Source organism: Rhinatrema bivittatum, chromosome 1 (genome assembly GCF_901001135.1).
Source record: "Rhinatrema bivittatum chromosome 1, aRhiBiv1.1, whole genome shotgun sequence".
Lineage (NCBI taxonomy): Eukaryota > Metazoa > Chordata > Amphibia > Gymnophiona > Rhinatrematidae > Rhinatrema > Rhinatrema bivittatum.
The window spans coordinates 815,973,753-815,991,621 of NC_042615.1; the positions used below are offsets into that span (position 1 = coordinate 815,973,753).

General features: G+C 46.1%; 1 protein-coding gene across 1 annotated transcript in view; it reads right to left on the minus strand.

Annotated features, from left to right (window-relative positions):
• The window catches only part of PHF24 (PHD finger protein 24), a 182,578-nt gene that overhangs the window by 62,722 nt on the left and 101,987 nt on the right, over positions 1–17,869 (minus strand). Inside the window, exons 2-3 of the mRNA XM_029581548.1 lie at positions 11,582–11,985; positions 1,928–2,113 (exon numbers count right to left, since the gene is read on the minus strand). Coding sequence (XP_029437408.1) covers positions 1,928–2,113; positions 11,582–11,983 — 588 coding nt within the window. The 5' untranslated portion in view covers positions 11,984–11,985. The remainder of the gene's footprint in view (positions 1–1,927; positions 2,114–11,581; positions 11,986–17,869) is intronic.

The window sequence follows — 17,869 nt, forward strand, 5'->3', positions numbered from 1 at the left end:
TATCTCTTTGACAGACCATATCCTACTGGGCCTTGACAAAGGAAATTCATACCTATTGATCCTGCTAGACCTATCCGCAGCGTTCGACACGGTCAACCACGCTATCCTCCTTAACCAGTTGTCATCTATAGGAATCAGCGGCACCGTCCTTTCCTGGTTTAAAACCTTTCTCAACAATAGAGGTTACAAAGTTAAACTCCAAAACAAGGAATCCTCAAGATTCAACTCTGCCATAGGAGTCCCACAAGGTTCGTCTTTATCTCCGACTCTATTCAATATTTACCTTCTTCCTCTCTGCCAACTTCTCACCGACCTCAATCTAAAGTTTTTCCTATACGCAGATGATATTCAAATCATCATCCCTATCAAAGACACATACTCTAATACTCTTGACTACTGGGAATCATGCCACAAAAAAATCAAACAACTACTCAACAGCCTACACCTCATCTTAAATTCCTCTAAGACTGAAATCCTACTCATCTCTCCTGAGAACAACACCTCCAACAATACTCTTCCTACCAATCTGCCTACCACACAAGCTAGAGACCTAGGAGTAATAATAGACAACCGGCTAAACTTCAAGGCACACATCAACAAAACAACCAAAGACTGCTTCTATAAACTCCAGGTCCTGAAAAGGATAAGACCTCTTTTCCACGCTCAAGACTTCAGAACGATCATCCAAGCAGTCATTTTTTCGAAACTAGACTATTGCAATTCCCTATTGCTAGGTCTACCATCATCATACTCCAAACCCCTACAGATGGTTCAAAATTCAGCAGCCCGAATCTTGACAGGCGCAAGGAAAAGAGACCACATATCCCCCATCCTGAAAGAGCTTCACTGGTTACCCGTCTACTTCCGCATCATGTACAAAGCCATAACCATCACCTACAAAACTATACATCAACTCACCACTCTCGATCTTCAATTCCCTCTCCAAACACATAATTCTACCAGACCTACTAGAGATGCTTATAGAGGCTCCCTCCAAGTTCCCCCAGCAAAAACGACCAGACACATCACCATAAGAGATTGCGCCACCTCCACAGCTGGCCCTCTTTTGTGGAATTCCATTCCTACAGACCTCAGACAGGAGCCCTGCCTCCCAACTTTTAGGAAAAAACTTAAGACTTGGTTATTCAAACAAGCATTTCCGGACACAACCCAATGACACATTCCAATGACTCCTAAAACACCATTCCTCTTGTATATAACATTTATTTTGTATACTATATTTAAATTGTATATTGTTTAACCATCTCTTTTCTCTCCTCTCTTCTTCCTTCTCCTAGTTCGGCTACCCTTGTTAAATGTAACTGTACCTTCGGACACCACAGTTCTAGTTTTTGTATATAATGCACTCCTGTTCGATGTAAACCAGCAAGATATGTTTTTCATGATTGCCGGTATATAAAAACTCTAAATAAATAAATAAATAAAAATAAATAAATAAATCCATAACAAAATACAAAAAAAATCTCAGCAAACAAAAACAGTAAAAGAAAACACATATGGCATTCCATAATAAAATAAGCAAGGACCCTCACTGCATAACACAGAGAAATAAGAATAAAACAGTAAGATGAACCACAGTCTTCCATAAAACATAACAAAAGACATAATACATAAAACAAAGCAAAACAGAAATCAGTTAAAAACATAAACAACTAGAAAATCTTGCCCCAGAAGCAAGAATAGAGCAAAGAAATATATTAAAAAGTAGCAAATAAAAATGCTTCATCCTAAAAATGAACCACATACTACAGTACATTTTCAGTTCACCTGTACTATTCCTGTGCTTTTGGTGTCATCAATAAAGCTTTTAAAAAATTGAGGCAAAGGAAATATTGAACTAGGGGGACTGTAAAGTCTTTTGCCCACTTGTGATGCAGACCTTAAACCAAGTTAAGGTAACACTTACACAGTAGCAGCAGCTCCAGCCTGTCTCTGTGTGCGCAGTTTCTGTAACTTCTAAGGTGCTGTCGTTTTGCAGATATCCCATACGGCGCAGGCATCCATCGTGAAAGACCCTGGTGCAGATCCGGCAGGGGAAAAGATTCTCTGCTGTCCAGACTTCACAGATCTCGCACATTTCATCATTTATCGCCTGTGAAAATGCATGAGAGTAAATCAGAGGACTTAGGTACATAGTAACACAATAAACGATGGCAGATAAAGACCCAAACAGCAGGTTATTTTTATTTATTTATTTATTATTTTTATATACCGACATTCATCTGAATTGAGATATCACACTGGTTTACATTCAGGTACTGTAGGTATTTCTCTATCCCCAGAGGGCTTACAATCTAAGTTTTTTGTACCTGAGGCAATGGAGGGTAAAGTGACTTGCCCTAGGTCACATGGAGCGACAGCAGGACTTGAACCTTGGTCTCCTGGTTCATAGTCCACTGCTCTAACCACTAGGCTATTCCCCAAACTGAATCCAAAGGAAAGGAGAAATAATACTGCAAACTTATGGTGCCTCCAAGAGGTGCCCGGAGGAAGTCAGAGCTTGAGAAGAATGTGATTTCTTTTGTATGTGAATCTAATCAGTCCATCAGTTAGTTGGCTAGTTAATCTTCAAGTTGTTCAGTTGATAAGTTGGATGATCAACCAATCAGCCAACAGTCATTTGCAGTAGACAGCAGTTCCATCAGTTAATAAGTTGGATGATCAACCAACCAGCCAACAACCATTTGCAGAAGATAGCATGTCCATCAATTGAACAGTCAACCAACCATCTAGCCAACAACCAATTACGGTAAGCAATAAGAAGTCATCAGTCATTCTGCTAGTCCCTCAGGTGCTAGTTAGTTAGTTTAGTTTACTTGATAAAACCACTTTTCTTCCATTTAAGAATCAAAGCTGGAGCCTGTTTAGTTCCAATATCAAGGAGAGCTGAGAGAAAAGTTATTTCTGAGCCCAGAGGGTTTCCTCCAGTGCAAGTTTCTTCCTTCTTTTCATAGGTTTGGATTGTTTTGATGAGGCAACCATGGTGAGAGTTTGGAGTGCATGTGTGCACATATGTGGGTGCAGGCAATGGCTTCCAGAGCTGGACGCTCCAGAAGAGATATCAGGAAGGATTTGCCCAGGAAGGTCCCAAGCAGGATCACGGATGATGGTGTACTTTCGGGGTGCAATTTTCAGAACGTCTACAAGTGCAAGGCCTTGCAGCTAATACTCAAAAAGAAACTACATGGGTCCATCTGGTTTACGGGTTCAGAGTACCCGCATGAACTCTGCACCTGCAATTTATATGGGCAGAAAATGATTGGAAAGCAATGTGCATAGATTTGAAAATCCAATCCACGTGCATCATTTCCCCAGTCTGCTCTCTCCCCTCCCCGGGGAATTCCTCCCCTCAGTCATCTAAGCATAAGCGCACTACTGTGAAAACTTAAGCTGGACCGAGGATGGCAATCTTCAGATGAATCAATTTACCAGGGAAAATGGGTTGGAAATTTTAACTTATTAGGTGGACATTTTATGCACTGGCAAATGGACCAACACTGGAGCTCCTTTTCCAGGATCCAACAAAAGAAGATTTCCCAAAACCAATCTCACTCTTAGCAGTGAAGCTTCAGTATCCTTTCCAGGCAAATGTCCCAGTGGAAGAATCAAGTTAGTTCCAGATAATACGTTGTGGGTCCAAAAATCAGTATTACTCTTAAACAGAGGGATCAACCAACTCCTACACACAGTGACAGAGGCCAATGTGCTAAGCCACGAATGATTTCACAGACGTGACAACATGCACAAAACAACAAGCAACGCACGTAATCATGTTTGCCGATATTAACGTGGGCTATTTGCCATTTTTCTTTACATAATTTTACATTTTCCAAGGTCTTCATAAAAATGATGCCAAAATCGCCTAACAATCTTGCTAATTGGATCATCAGTGATTTGCACATAGCCAGATTCCCTGTGAAAAGTCACGTAATTAGCGATTCAGCGGAACCTAACCTCTGCATGTTGAGGAAGCATAGTTATGCTTTTGAGAAGCATAACTATGCTATGCTGAAGCATAGAGCCATGCTTTCTCTTTCAAGCATGGCTCTATGCTTCAGCGGAAGGGGGAGTGTGGAAGGGAGGATCGGGGTGTGGACGGCAACCAACGGGGTCTGGATCGTATAGTCTGGGTGGACAGGGGCAGGGGTGTGGCCTGCTTGTTGCAGCGGTTGCTTCCCCTAATTGAGCTGGATGTTCACATGGATGCAGATCCGGCGCTGCTCTCTACATTGGTGGTGGGGTGGAGGGGAAATAGGGCTGGAGGGTACTGGAAGCCAAGAGTAACAGGCGGGAGAGAGAAAAAGGAAGAGAAAAAAAAAAAGTGGGCAGACTGGATGGGCCGTTTGGTCTTCTTCTGCCGTCATTTCTATGTTTCTATGTGTTCCACGGACTTTACCATAAAACAAATGCCACAAATCTCATTTGAATCATATTTAAGTGAGCCAGTACTGTGAGCAAAATCCCTTGCAGTAACCAGCTCATTTCTGTGAGGAGATGCGCAGGTTAGTCCATTTGCCTGAGAGAGCGGTCCCAAAAATATATTTCTGGTGAACAAAAGAGAAGATCTGGTCATTGCTTTTAAAAGTCAGATTTTGAAAATGAATGTTCTTTAAGCTGAGCAAAAGAAAGTCTCATGTTTGCATGTGAACTAGAGGACTATGTTTCTGACTCATCTGGCTCCTGCTTACAGGAGTGTTATTCAGTCATTTCCTCTTGACGCATTTCTGACTAATTACCATAATATAAGATTGCAAAGTGATATTCTAAAAACCAGATTTGCACCAGTTAATCCCTCCCCCAGCCCCTCTCCAAAGAACAAAAGCAAACTATTGCCAGCCTTGGGTTCCATTGGAAAGGTGGGTCGTAAATTAAAAAAAGTAAACGAAAGAAGGCTGATGATGGCCTCCTTGTTTGTTGGAATGCAGGAAAGGCACCACAGAAAGACAAGCTGTGACCTCTCCAGCCATGCGAGAAGCCGTTATGCACTTGGTATTGCAGAACTCTGAGAGAAGGGTTGGCTTGTTTTATGGGCCAGTAAGGTGACACCGAGGCTATAAATCTTCCTATCTTCACGTGGGTCTCCCCTTGAGGAAGTCCTACATTTTCTCCTTTTTTCTTAACTGCCTAAATAAGCAGAGACCTCCCCTGGGCCCAGCTTTTGTGGGCTCCAGGAGATCCTCTGCCTCCAGATCTGCAGTGCCCGGTGTAATGAGTCACCGTGCCCTCTGAGGAGCCCGGTATGACTATCCCCATTCGTGCCAGTTGGTCTGCAGACAGCAGGTTGAATAATGAAAGGCTGAAGGGTAGCTCATGAAGGAGCTGCAACCTTTTCCTGTTTTTTTTTTTCCTGCAGACTTCTCACTGGTTCTCAGAGTCCCAGAGGGCTGATGGAGGATCAAGCATGAGCCCTCTAAAGCTCCTTTCTGTAAGCTCCTTCACCTTCAGACCTCCTCTCAAGCTTGAGAGAACGGAAAAGAACTTCCGTCTCTCCCGTCATGCTCCATTGGCTATTTGTAACTTTGCCGGGTCTTTCCTACTCATACTTCTCAGTTCCAATTGCTTTTTCTTGCTGCTAATCAGATGAAATTAGCACACTTTCCTAGATGCCATCCTTTCTCCCCTCCCCCGGATTGGTTGCTGGATACCAGAGGAGCTATTAAAGTGACTTCCATGGTGGATCTGCATCCCGTTCTCCGAGGAGCAGGAAAATTGTAGTAAAAGTCCTGCCATGATAATTCTCCGGTGCATCCCTGCAGCTCCCTCCCACAACCTACGGGGAAGGATGATTGCACATCTGGAGGAGCAGAGTCTCAAAGGGAGAACGGGAATTTGTCATTTGTGGTTCAAATGAAGTTCCTCGAAATCCTGCCGAGATAATCTGTGCCTTTAATCTGTCCGAGCCCTTCAGTGCCTTCTGCGAGACGCAGGTGCTTTTTATCACTGAAGGAAATGTTCTGCTGCCGGTGAAGAATGAACCTGTAGACAGCTAAATCCTGGCCTCTTGCCTTATTTATTATTATTGCATTTACTCAACCTGATGTGCCGCCTAATATAAAATCCCCCAAAGTTTACCATACAAATCAATTTAACCCTTTCCCACCTGCCCACAGCAATCCAAATACCAAGCCAATACAAAATAAAATGGTAACCCTATAGAACCGAGAACAACTCACACAATAAGGAAGTAAAATTCCCTAAATCACTGTCCAACTTCACAGCCAGACTTCAGGAGGCATAAGAGTCTCCCTTCTAGTAATACTTCATCCGAAAGTCTTCTTGCAAGCCCTCTAACCAGCCCAGATACCTCAAACAATTACCGTCTCTCCTTCTGTTTTAACCATACAGAGCGTCATTTTGCAAAAGCCCATGTAAATTAGATGGCAAATGCAAACGCAAGCTCCACCAGCTTTCAAAGGAAAAGTGGGCACGTGCATGGATGTGCATACCTTCCCTTTTGAAAATTATCCCCTCGACGCTGCCCACGGACTACTCCACCCCGCTAGACTGGGAAATTTTACCTACAAACCTTTGAAGATGCCAAAGAAAGAGTGGGACTCTTTCGCCGAACAGATACGAACCATGGCATCCATTAAGTCATTCAAGCAAGCCTTTAAAACTTTTCTGTTCACGTGGCCGTTTGATTTGGCTTGTCCTGACTTGTCTAGTATTTAGCAAGCGCAGCTGACAGAGTTCAGATGGCACTGCTTAGCGTCTGGTTGCGGATCAGCTGGATGTCATATTGGAAAGTCAGAGCAGTCAGGAGAACACCGAGTCTGCAGCCCAAAATCCGCTCCTGGATTTGACTGTGTGTCTGAAGCAAGGCTATGGCAGGAGGGCCTGGCTACAGAGATATAGCCACAGGAGTGAATCTGCTACAGGAGACACTGGGGTGCTGCTTCTTTACTAACCCCGTGGTTTAATCTCTCATTTAAATATTCTGTTTCCAGAAACTGCAGAGGCTGATATCCTACCTAAGCCCACAGACGGCACTACTCTGTCTCCAGAAACTGCAGAGGCTGAAACCACGCCTCAGCAAATTCCGGAAAGTACAGAAATGCTGATGACAGACTGACTGAGGCCAGGTTGTGCTGTGTTACAGAGCATTTCCTGATAGAATGTCCATTTTCAATCAGAGTACGGGGGGAACGTAGCATATCTCTTAAAGGTTCCTGTAATAAAAAATTAGACTTAACAGTTTAAGTAGTATACAGCCTGATTAATTTAAGTAACAAAACCCACCATATCAGAACACTTTGGTTTATAAATGTTATTACAGTTTATCGTTTAAGTAAAAAATATGAAATATCAGAACATAACATAGCAATGCAAACAGTAAGAGCCATTAAAATAATTTACAACACAGAAATTGAAATAATGGGGGAAAGTTATTGAAAGGAATTGCTGTCTTATAAAAATGCTTTTGTGCTTTTTATTCTAGCTATGTATAATCTGATTTTGTCTAATTAACTTATGTAAATAATTTCATGTAAGTGATATTTGTATTTATCTTTTGTAATTTGGTTTTAAACGAATACAAGAAATTTATCTCACATACCCCTCCCCACATGATCCCCCGTCAGAGTACAGTACAGGCAGTGGCAATGCAAGCTTCACACACAAACACACACAATGTCCCATCACAGAATAAGTATAGCACAGGCAGCAGCAGTGCAAGCTTCTCTCACACACACACAATGTGCCATCACAGAATAAGTATAACACAGACAGCAGCAGTGCAAGCTTCTCACACATACACAATCCCATCACAGAATAAGTATATCATGAGCAGCAGCAGTGCAAGCTTCTCACACACACACACACGTCTCACCTCAGAAAAAGTGTAGCAAAGGCAGTAGCAATGCAAGCCTCTCACACTCACACACAATGTCTCATCACAGAATAATTATAGCACAGGCAGCAGCAGTGCAAGCTTCTCACACACACACTCACACACACACACAATGTGCCATCACAGAATAAATATAGCACAGAAAGCAGCAGAGCAAGCTTCTCACACTCACACACTCACACACAATGTCTCATCACAGAATAATTATAGCACAGGCAGCAGCAGTGCAAGCCTCTCACACTCACACACAATGTCTCATCACAGAATAAGTATAGCACAGAAAGCAGCAGAGCAAGCTTCTCACACTCACACACAATGTCTCATGACAGAATAAGTATAGCACAGGCAGCAACAGTGCAAGCTTCTCACACACACACTGCCCCACCACAGGACAGGTACAGCACATGGAGCATTAGTGCAAGCTTCTCCCCCACATACACACACTCAAGCTGCTCCAGCACAGAGCAGGCGCAGCACAGTCCGCTAAGACTCCCCACTATGGCGCTAATTTTAATGATGGTGTTTACCGATGTGGATATCTGCCCCCTGGGAATACTTCTTAAAGGTATTACTGCAGGAAGAGGAAAAACAGCAAACTAGAAGGGCCTTGTGGTCTTTATCTGACCTCATATTTATATGCAAATTCTACTGTACGTAACGTCCACTTAAATGGCCTTCCAACTGAATGATCACAATTCCAGCCCACTCTGATCGGCAGCAGAGGAGGTGAAATCGCTCGATTTCTCCATCCCACGCCTTTCGGCACACTCCCTCCAGATCATGGACGGACCTCCCGCGCTCTCTGAGCTCTGCTTTCCCAGGACTCCCGGGCATGATAAAGGAAGACAAAGGAGGCAGCGGGATGGTGGGAATCATGTCACACCCAACTGAACCAGGATATATTTATAAGACGTGCGTCTCTATATTCCTCCTCCCCCATCTCTGCATTCATTTCTGGGTGTCTGCCCGTGCAGTCATTCCTTACTGCAGCAGCCCATGTGAGCACGATTAGCTGGGAAGCGTGGCTCTGCTATTTTTACCTGAACCTGCCAGCACATAGCTGAATGGGAGGACTGTCTACCGGGAGATTTTCACTTTCGGCTTCAGTTCCACTAATTGGAGAGTCTCCTTCAGCGCCCCAGCTCAGCTTGGCTGAAACACAAGAAAACCTGGCCGACAGCTTTGCATAAAGGCAGCGAGAGCATTGTGCCTTTGGCCTGAGTGAGTGAGGAGAGGCGGGGGGGGGGGTACATGTGACAGAGGGCGGGTGTGCCGGTTAAGTAGCGTTCTAAGACTTATCCGGCTGAGTAGCGCTGTTTCAGACATATCTGGCTATCTTACTTAACCGGCAAATTCTGAGAAGCGGTGCTTAAGACGGACAAGTAGTGCTTTTTTAGACTTATCTGGCTATATCTTGAGCCTTTGCCGCTACTTAGCTGAATAAATCGGAGCTTATCCGGATAAGTGCTGTTACTTATCTGGATAACTCTGAAATTGGGCGGCACGTGTTTTTTACAGGCGCACGCATGTCTGAGCACATATTTGCGCGTATTTTATAACCAGTGCATATCATATACGTGCAGGTTATAAAATACAGGTGTGATTTGCGCAAGCACCTTTTGAAATCATTGTGGGCATAGGTTTAGGAGTCTACGATAGGTGACCAGTACTGAAAATCAGTGCTAAGCACATAACTTTATTTCCCCTGTCCTATATCCACCTCCGTAGTGGCCCACATTTTAGGTCCTAATTTTAGCCTTCTAGTGAAACCAGGCTCCTAAGTATAGGGGCTGAGTCCTAGTAAGTTTTCAGAGGTCATGCGTGCAAGCTCGCGGGATGGCCCCACGAGCCGGCACACTGACCCCAAACGCCACCCAGGCCTGCTCCACACGTGGCAGGATGACGACCCTTGCAGCCGCAGCTCGGACGCCACTATCCTCCCTTTGGCTCCGCTCCCTCTAGGCGCGTGCGTGCCTGACATCACCACTTATAGGGCCTGCGAGGGGAAACAGGCTGTGGTGCCCCCTAATGACGTCACCTTCCTTAGCTCTTATAAGGGCCTTGCAGCCTCCTAGACCTTTGCCTTAGCAGCAGGTCGACTATAGCTCCTCTGTAGGGCGAGTTGTTCCATTCCCGTGCATGAACCTTGCCTCGCCTCTCCTAACCCAGTCTGCCTCGTCCTCCCTGCCCTGGTCTCCTCGTCCCTCCAGAGCCTCTCTTGTCTGCTCTTGGACTGATCACCAGATCTGACCATAGTCTGTACCCTGAATATTCTCATCTGCCGCCTGCCTGTGACTTCAGCCTGGACCATGACCATCCTTGCCTGCCACTTTCCTCTGACCCTAGCAAGGCCCATGACTTCTCTCGTTACTACTCTCGAGACTCATGCCTAAGTCCTGCTGGCCCTCGGATCCCAAGGGCTCAACCTAAGGGAAAAGGGACTGGAATAGGTGAAGCCCTAGACCTCACACCAGTCTCACACCAAGCCTAGTCCTGCCGGCTGTCAGGGAGGACTTACAGGGCCTTCAGTGTAGGTTGAGTTAACCTTCCCACAGCAACAAGCGTCCATAAATCTTACATCAGAGGTGCCAATCTGGGTGCCTAACTCCTAAATATGGGCTCCTGAACCCTTGACTAACCTCCAAGGGATCTTAAGTGACTGAGGAAGGGAGGACATCATGGATCAAGGGGGACCAGTACCAGCACAGTAGGCAGGTACGAATGGGCAGACTGGGTCAACCAATTGCTGATTTTCTGCCCACGACATCTATGTTTCTATGGCATGGTTAATCAGCCTCATGGGGAAACGGGGGATTCAATGAGTAGAGGAGTAGGGAAGGAGCTGCAAACGGACATTGCGTGTCCTGGTGAAATTTATTAAATTCTGCATGGTGACCACCAGCATTTCAAACAAGGTAAATCTGTCCTCATGGTAAGAGGAGAATGCACAGTCTCACTGTAAATGTCCACTGGGTAGGTATTCAAAAGATCTAGGTACTTAGGAGTTAGGAACCTAGATGTGCCTAGGTAAATATTCTGCTCCCGCCTCTTCCCCACTCACTGAGTGCCTTAAACTAGGTTCTCCCCAAAAAATGGGTCAGCAGGTAGGTGGCGTTAAGTCAGGGGAGAAACTTTATGAACCTAGTGCTGATTTTCACCGCTAAGCACCTAATCTAGGTGCAAAAACTAGATGCAGGGGCAGCTGCACTAAATGAAAGTGCTATCCATGTGCCTAGATCCAAGGATCATCCGATCACCCACCCAACTGCAATCCCTTCCCTCCTGAACCACCATACTTTTACCTCCTTCCCCCAAGTCCCCATACCTTATCACACATCTCGCTCCCCACCCCCCCACCCCCATGGCTTGATTATCTCCCTTCTGGTAAAATGATCCCCCAGTGGCCTCCTCCCAGAAGATCCCAGGTCTCCACTCCACTCCCACCATCACCAGCTCTCGATTCTAGATGGCCTCCCCCTTCGCGAGGAGGAGGCACACCATCTCTCTTCTGCTGTCACTGCTGGCCAGTACTGAACCATATCACCTGCAGCAAACTGGATTCTTTCTGGACTGTGATACCTTTTCTTGGACCAATAAAACAAATTGCCCAAAGGCAAGATGTTTATGAGTTTTTGTAAGCACAAAGCACCCTTCTTTAGAGTTCTCGTCTGAAGGAGCAACATTTCGGAAAAAGACAGTTGCTCTAATTACCTGCTCCCTCTTTTCCAGGCTAATCTCCACCGCATCGTCGTCATGGAGACCTCGGACCGGCCTGAGGAAGGCCGGCGGGGTGAATCTGTTGGCGCGCTCAAACTCCTCAGGCTCCACCCCTCGCCCGTCCCGTAACCTCTCCCAGGCAGCCCGGTTAATGCTGTTCCCCCGTGGCTGGGCTTGGGAGGGGCCGGCGGCGGGGGCGGCTTCTTTGCCTCGCTCCTCCTCTTCTTCCTCCACCACCTGCTCCGCCGCCTCTGCCTTGCTGCCGCCGCGGGAGGACGTCTCGGCTTTCCGCTTGCTCGGCGGCCGATCTTTCAGCCCGTCCTTGAAGGCCGACACGGCCAGGCTGACCTTCTGGACCTGCTCCACCGTCTGCCGCTTGGACATCAGCACCCCCATGTCTGTGTGAACAAAGAAAGGGAGTGCAGGGTGTTAAAGGCTCTATCCCCAAACAGTTTTCTGTTACAGTCTGGAGGTAACGTTCGCGGCACCGCACATAAGATAGCCCGGCAATTATGCACACACTTCCCAGCAATTTTCAAAGCAGACTTAACGCACTTTCAGGTCAATACAGTAAAGTGCAGCCGTGGTTACCCTGTTTCTAACCCGCCTTTTACTCACAATTTGGCCGCGTTAGCCCAACCCGCAATCCACTATCCCCTATCCCCTTTAACCCATTCTTACCGCCTCTTTAAATCAACAAGTAACCCCTTCCGCCCGTGGCATGTATACGAGATGTAAACGATCGGATTAGCTATTCCCCCCCATTCAGTAACGTGCGCCACGACTATCGCCTTTTTAACCTGCAGTTTAGCCGCGCGTTTAACCTGCTAACTTACCGCCTACCCTTACCCCTGCGTTAGAGCCAGGGGTAAGGGTAGGCGGCAAATTTTCCCCCACCCCTCGCTCACCTGCCCTGGCCGGTGAGCGAAAAAGGGGCAGCCCAGTCCTCTCTACCCTCCTCCTGAAGCAACGAAAGCGAAAAAGGAGAAAAGCGGTATGTGAAGTATAACTTACTTTTCTTGCAGCCCTCCTCCGGAGACGCACCGCGGCTCCCCTGCCTCCCGGGGACAGCCGGCGGCGAAAGACAGCACGGGCCCTCTGACACGATCGCTCCAGCTGCGGCCACTTCTCCTGCGTGCATTCAGCCTGTGCGTGCAATTTGGCCGCTCAAGGCGTGACGTCACTACGTAGTGATGTCACGCCTTGAGCGTGATGCACAGGCTGAATGCACGCAGGAGAAGTGGCCGCAGCTGGAGCGATCGTGTCAGAGGGCCCGTGCAGGCATCCATCTTCGCCGGCGGGGCCGCTTTCGCCGCCGGCTGCCCCCGGGAGGCAGGGGGCAGCCCCCGGGAGGCAGGGGAGCTGCGGTGCGTCTCCGGAGGAGGGCTGCAAGAGTAAGTTACACTTCACACGTCGCTTTTCTCCTTTTCTCCTTTTTCGCTCTTGTTGCTTCGGGAGGAGGGTAGAGAGGACTGGCAATCCCAAGCGTAGGAGAACCGAGCGTATGAGAACCGTCCACTTCCTGGTACCTGTCATTTCAAATGTCATTTGAAATGACAGGTACCAGCGCACCCAGGTTACTGTATAGGCGCTGTATAGCGCTCTATACAGTAAAATGGATTGCGCGGGCCTAACCCTTCTCGGACGCTTCTTGGACGCGGCTTGCATTAGCAAGCTATTTAAATACAGTATCGAGCGGTAGGTGAGCCGGACTGTGCGTGCGGCAAACGTGGGTGCGCCCGGCACTAACGCAGCTCTTTCTACCGCTCCTTACTGTATCGGCCCGTTTGAAAATTACCCGACCAAATCCTACTCGCACAAGTTAACACTCACTAAAGCGGCCGCATAAATTTTCCATGAAAATTTACGCACAGTTTTTTTTAAAACCGGCTTAAGTGCAAACCCCTCCCTAACTCCGCCCCAAGGATTGCCAATCTGGGAAAAATTATATATGAAAAAAAAGGTGCAAAGTTTCCCTGCATATTGTGCGGATAATTCTAAAATACCTCATCAGCGGGTGAAACAAATGCTTTATAAAATGACCCTTTACAGTCCTTCTGATGGAGAACACATTAAATGAACTGCTGAAACACTGTATCATGGGAGAGATTACAAGAGCATTGTCAAAAGCCATTTACCCCGGGTAAGCAGGCGATCTGAAGTTTAGCCATCTTATAGAAGGGTGAAAAGCACGCACGAGGATCAGCAAGATACCCACTTATACCAGTGGAGGCGGGAATCAGAGGCGGGGTTAGGCTGGGGGGTGGGGGGGGAAGCATTGCTGTGCGTAGTTTTGCATTTTCAAAATTGTGCACGTTGTTTTTCCACAGAGAAAGCATCTGCGGAAAAAGCAGGTGCAGACCTCTGCGAGCAACTTCTACTTTTTTCTGGGGCAATTTGCGAAGGTGAGGCGCACACATCATTTCCCTTTGACAGGGGACTCAAAATCCGCGGGGGAAAAGAAGCAGCAGATTTTGTACCCACGCTCTTAGTTTTGAAGTTTGCCCTCCACGGTACTGACATGCAAGCCTCATTCAGAGCTAGTTTGGGATCTGATGGCGACCGTGAGCAGAGCAGAGTGGTGCAGCAGATGCGTGCTGGGCCCATAACCCAGAGGTCAATGGATTGAAACCCTCTTCGGCTAGTTTTGGGTGAATAAACTAGGGTGACCAGTCCAGTTGCAAGAGTAACCGGGCACTGTAAAACCTAATCAAAGGCAGCAAGGAAAGTTCAATTACTGGGGCTGTGTCAGGGGCCAATCAGATTAGGCGTAGCTGGGAAGGCCGGTGCACCAATCGGCTGCGTGCTCTTTCTTTGCGCTGCTGGCGCAGACTCCCTGCGGCTCCGGAAGTGTCACGAGCGAGCGTGCTCGGCACGTGAAAGGTGCGTTCTCGGTGCTAGCTCAAAGCTTGAGCTGCTCACCCCTCCTCTTTCTCTCTTAACTTGCATGGCCGGTCCCGCTGCCGCCCTACCTTTACTCCCCCCGAGCCCCTCCCGTGACTGAGGCGCCTGCTGCGCTCCCTCGCCTTTTCTCTGGGGTGGGGTGGGGTGGGGGCGGGCTGCGCCTTCCATCATCTGTTTCCCTCTCGGCTCACGTTTCCAGTCCGGCTCGGTGGCTCGCACCCTGTTGTCGCTGTGATTGGCCGCTGATCGCTGCCTTCGTTCATTAGCTCTCACTGTCAAGTCTGAACCTGGCCGGTCGCTTCAGCCTCGCACTCTGTTGCTTCCCTAGGCTGCTGCCCGCCCTCCCCTGTTTTCTGTTCTTCTATTTGCTGATGCTACTGCTGCCCCCTCCTGCTGACAGCAGCCTTTTTTGTTTTAAATTCTCCCGGCGGGTGTAGCTGAGCCAAACAATCCAAGTCAATACCGGTAGTAGTTGTGAATGATGTTTTATATTTCTTGATTTTGAGGAATGGTGGTTTCCATTTTTCTAGTTGCACTGCATACAGAATCTGGCTTGTTGCAGTTTCCGGTTTAGTTTTGGTGCATGTTTCTATTTATGCTTTATGGTCTGTTTATTGTGTATTTGGTGAGGGTCTGTCTGCTTTCTCCATATGTAACCAAGCTGTGACATTCCACTAACGTAATTTCTGTGTAGGGATCTTTTGCAGCCTGGCTTACTCTGTTTTCCTAATAGGAATGTATTAGTGTTTTAGGACCTGGTGAAATATTTGCTGTTTTGCCTTTTCATAGGTAATGTTTCCGCTTCAGTGCTGGAAGTGCTATATTTGTATAGGAGGTTTACTCTATCATAATTCATGTCTTTCTGAGGGCTAAGCATACATACAGAACGTTAAAATAGACGTAATGCCATATGGGTTCCAAGTATCTTTTGCACAGGGTTTTATAGCTGGCAACACGGCAATGTATGAAAATACTTATATACATATTGTTGTGATATTTTTACCTTAGAAGACTGTACTTTGTTCTTTGTCATGTAAAATCTGTTATAAATGCATAATTTTTAATTGTGTATGGAGAGGGCTGTGTGGTGGAGGGGAGGGCTCGAGGCTGTAAGGTTTGCCTCCTATACCTAATATCCATGCATATGGTGTTATGGGGGCCCACTCACTACTGGCTACGCTGCTGGTCACCACCGCGGTCTCTTCCTAACTTGAGCTTTTGCTGCCTGCCATCACACCTGCCTCTTCTACTCCAATGGCTTGTGTGGCAAGGCCAGGCCTACCAGTGCTGCAGCCTCTTCTTCCAGTGCTCATGTCACTTGGGGCCTGGGACAAATTCTAGTAGTAGCTTCTAGGGACAAGGCAGCACTTGTTCAAGTAAAAAGCAAGTTCTAAAATAAAACTGCAGGAACTGGAGGATCAGAGGAATTGGGAGCAAATTTATACAAGGATAAATTCCTAGGGGTTAAATCCATAAACTGCTATGATGGTAATTAATAAGCAATAGTAGCTTGTGATCTATTTAATTTTGCCAGGTACTTGTGACTTGGATTAGCCACTGTTGGAAACAGGATACTGGGCTTGATGGACCCTTGGTCTGACCCAGTATGGCATATCTTATGTTCTTATGAGACCTGATAGTAACATGCACACATTGCCCTGGGACATATCAGGACTTTGCATTAGCATATGAACACTTCCCTGAGATATCCTAGCTAGGATCTTGTAGTAATATCCATGCATGGTCCAGGAATATCTTGTAACCTGAAAAGTGTACAGTTCATACATTGCCCCAAGATTTCTTGGTACCCTGTTGTAACGTTTATTACATCTAGGGGTACTGCTTTAGCTCTTCTTCACTCAGTGCACCAGTTGACCACATGACTCTGCTGATTGTTATGCCTTTGGGTTGTTCCTACCTCAGTTCTCCTGTTACTAATCTGTTCACGTCATCTCTGTTTACTGTAAAGAGTTCTCCTCTACTCCTTTCCTATCCAAAATATTAGAGAAATATTAGAGTTTCCTATCCAAAATATTAGAGAAATATTAGAGTTCTCCTGTACTACCTTTCCTATCCAAAATATTAGAGAAAGTCATCAACAAACATCTCACTGAATACCTAGATGAAAATCAATTACTCTCCCCATCCCAGTACGGATTCCGAAAGTACCATAGTACTGAAACTCTTCTCCTAACACTCTCCGATACAATTCTAAATGCATTAGACACTGGTCATTCTTATATACTTGCCCTGCTGGACATTTCCTCGGCATTTGACACAGTCAACCACAAGATCCTTTTAACTCGCCTCTCACAAATCGGCATTACTGGCACTGCTCTATGTTGGCTCAAATCTTTTCTTAAATGCAGGAAATAGTGTAAGAATTGGCCAACATGAATCCAATCCCAAAAATCTGCTACAAGGAGTACCCCAAGGTTCCTCTCTATCCTCCACACTTTTCAATATATACCTCACTCCTCTCTGTCAATTATTGATGAAACTGGGTCTCCCGCACTTTATATATGCAGATGATGTGCAGATCCTTATCCCTATCAATGACTCCCTACCCAATGCGCTCAAAACCTGGAATACTGCACCAGCGGAAATTGAGAATCTACTAACTGAAAACTCTTTGGCAATAAACACTAACAAAACAGAACTTCTCATTATTTCGCCACAAAACAACAACCATGCTAGCCCCACTCAACAATCTCTTATCTGACCATCACACTATACAAAAAGTCCGCAGCCTTGGTGTTATAATTGACAAACATTTTACATTAAAAAAATGTATTACTTCCACCATTAAAAATGGTTTCTATAAACTTCATACTTTGAAAAGGATCAAACCACTTCTACACCCGAATTACTTCCTGACTGTACTACAAGCTACTATATTATCTAAATTGGACTACTGTAATTCCATATTACTAGGTCTACCAAATAACTCAATTCAACCACTACAGATGCTACAAAATGCAGCTGCACATTTGCTTACTAACACGCACCGCCACGACCACATTACTCCAGCTCTACAATTCCTACATTGGCTTCCGATCGCATCTAGGATACTATTCAAAGTTCTCGCCCTTATACACAAGTCATTATATAACCAAGATATGCATTGGTTCTCTGAGCTTTTTACATTCCATACTTCATTCAGACCAATAAGAAAAATGCACCAGGCTAAACTCGCCATTCCAACGCTTAGACATATAAAATATGTCTCAACGAGAGAAGGATCATTCACGATAGCTGGAATCCATCTGTGGAACAAAATACCCACAGATCTGCGCCAGGAACCCTGCCACAAGAAATTTAAACAGAACCTGAAAACATGGCTGTTTAAACAAGCCTACAATTTATGAACACTTCCCT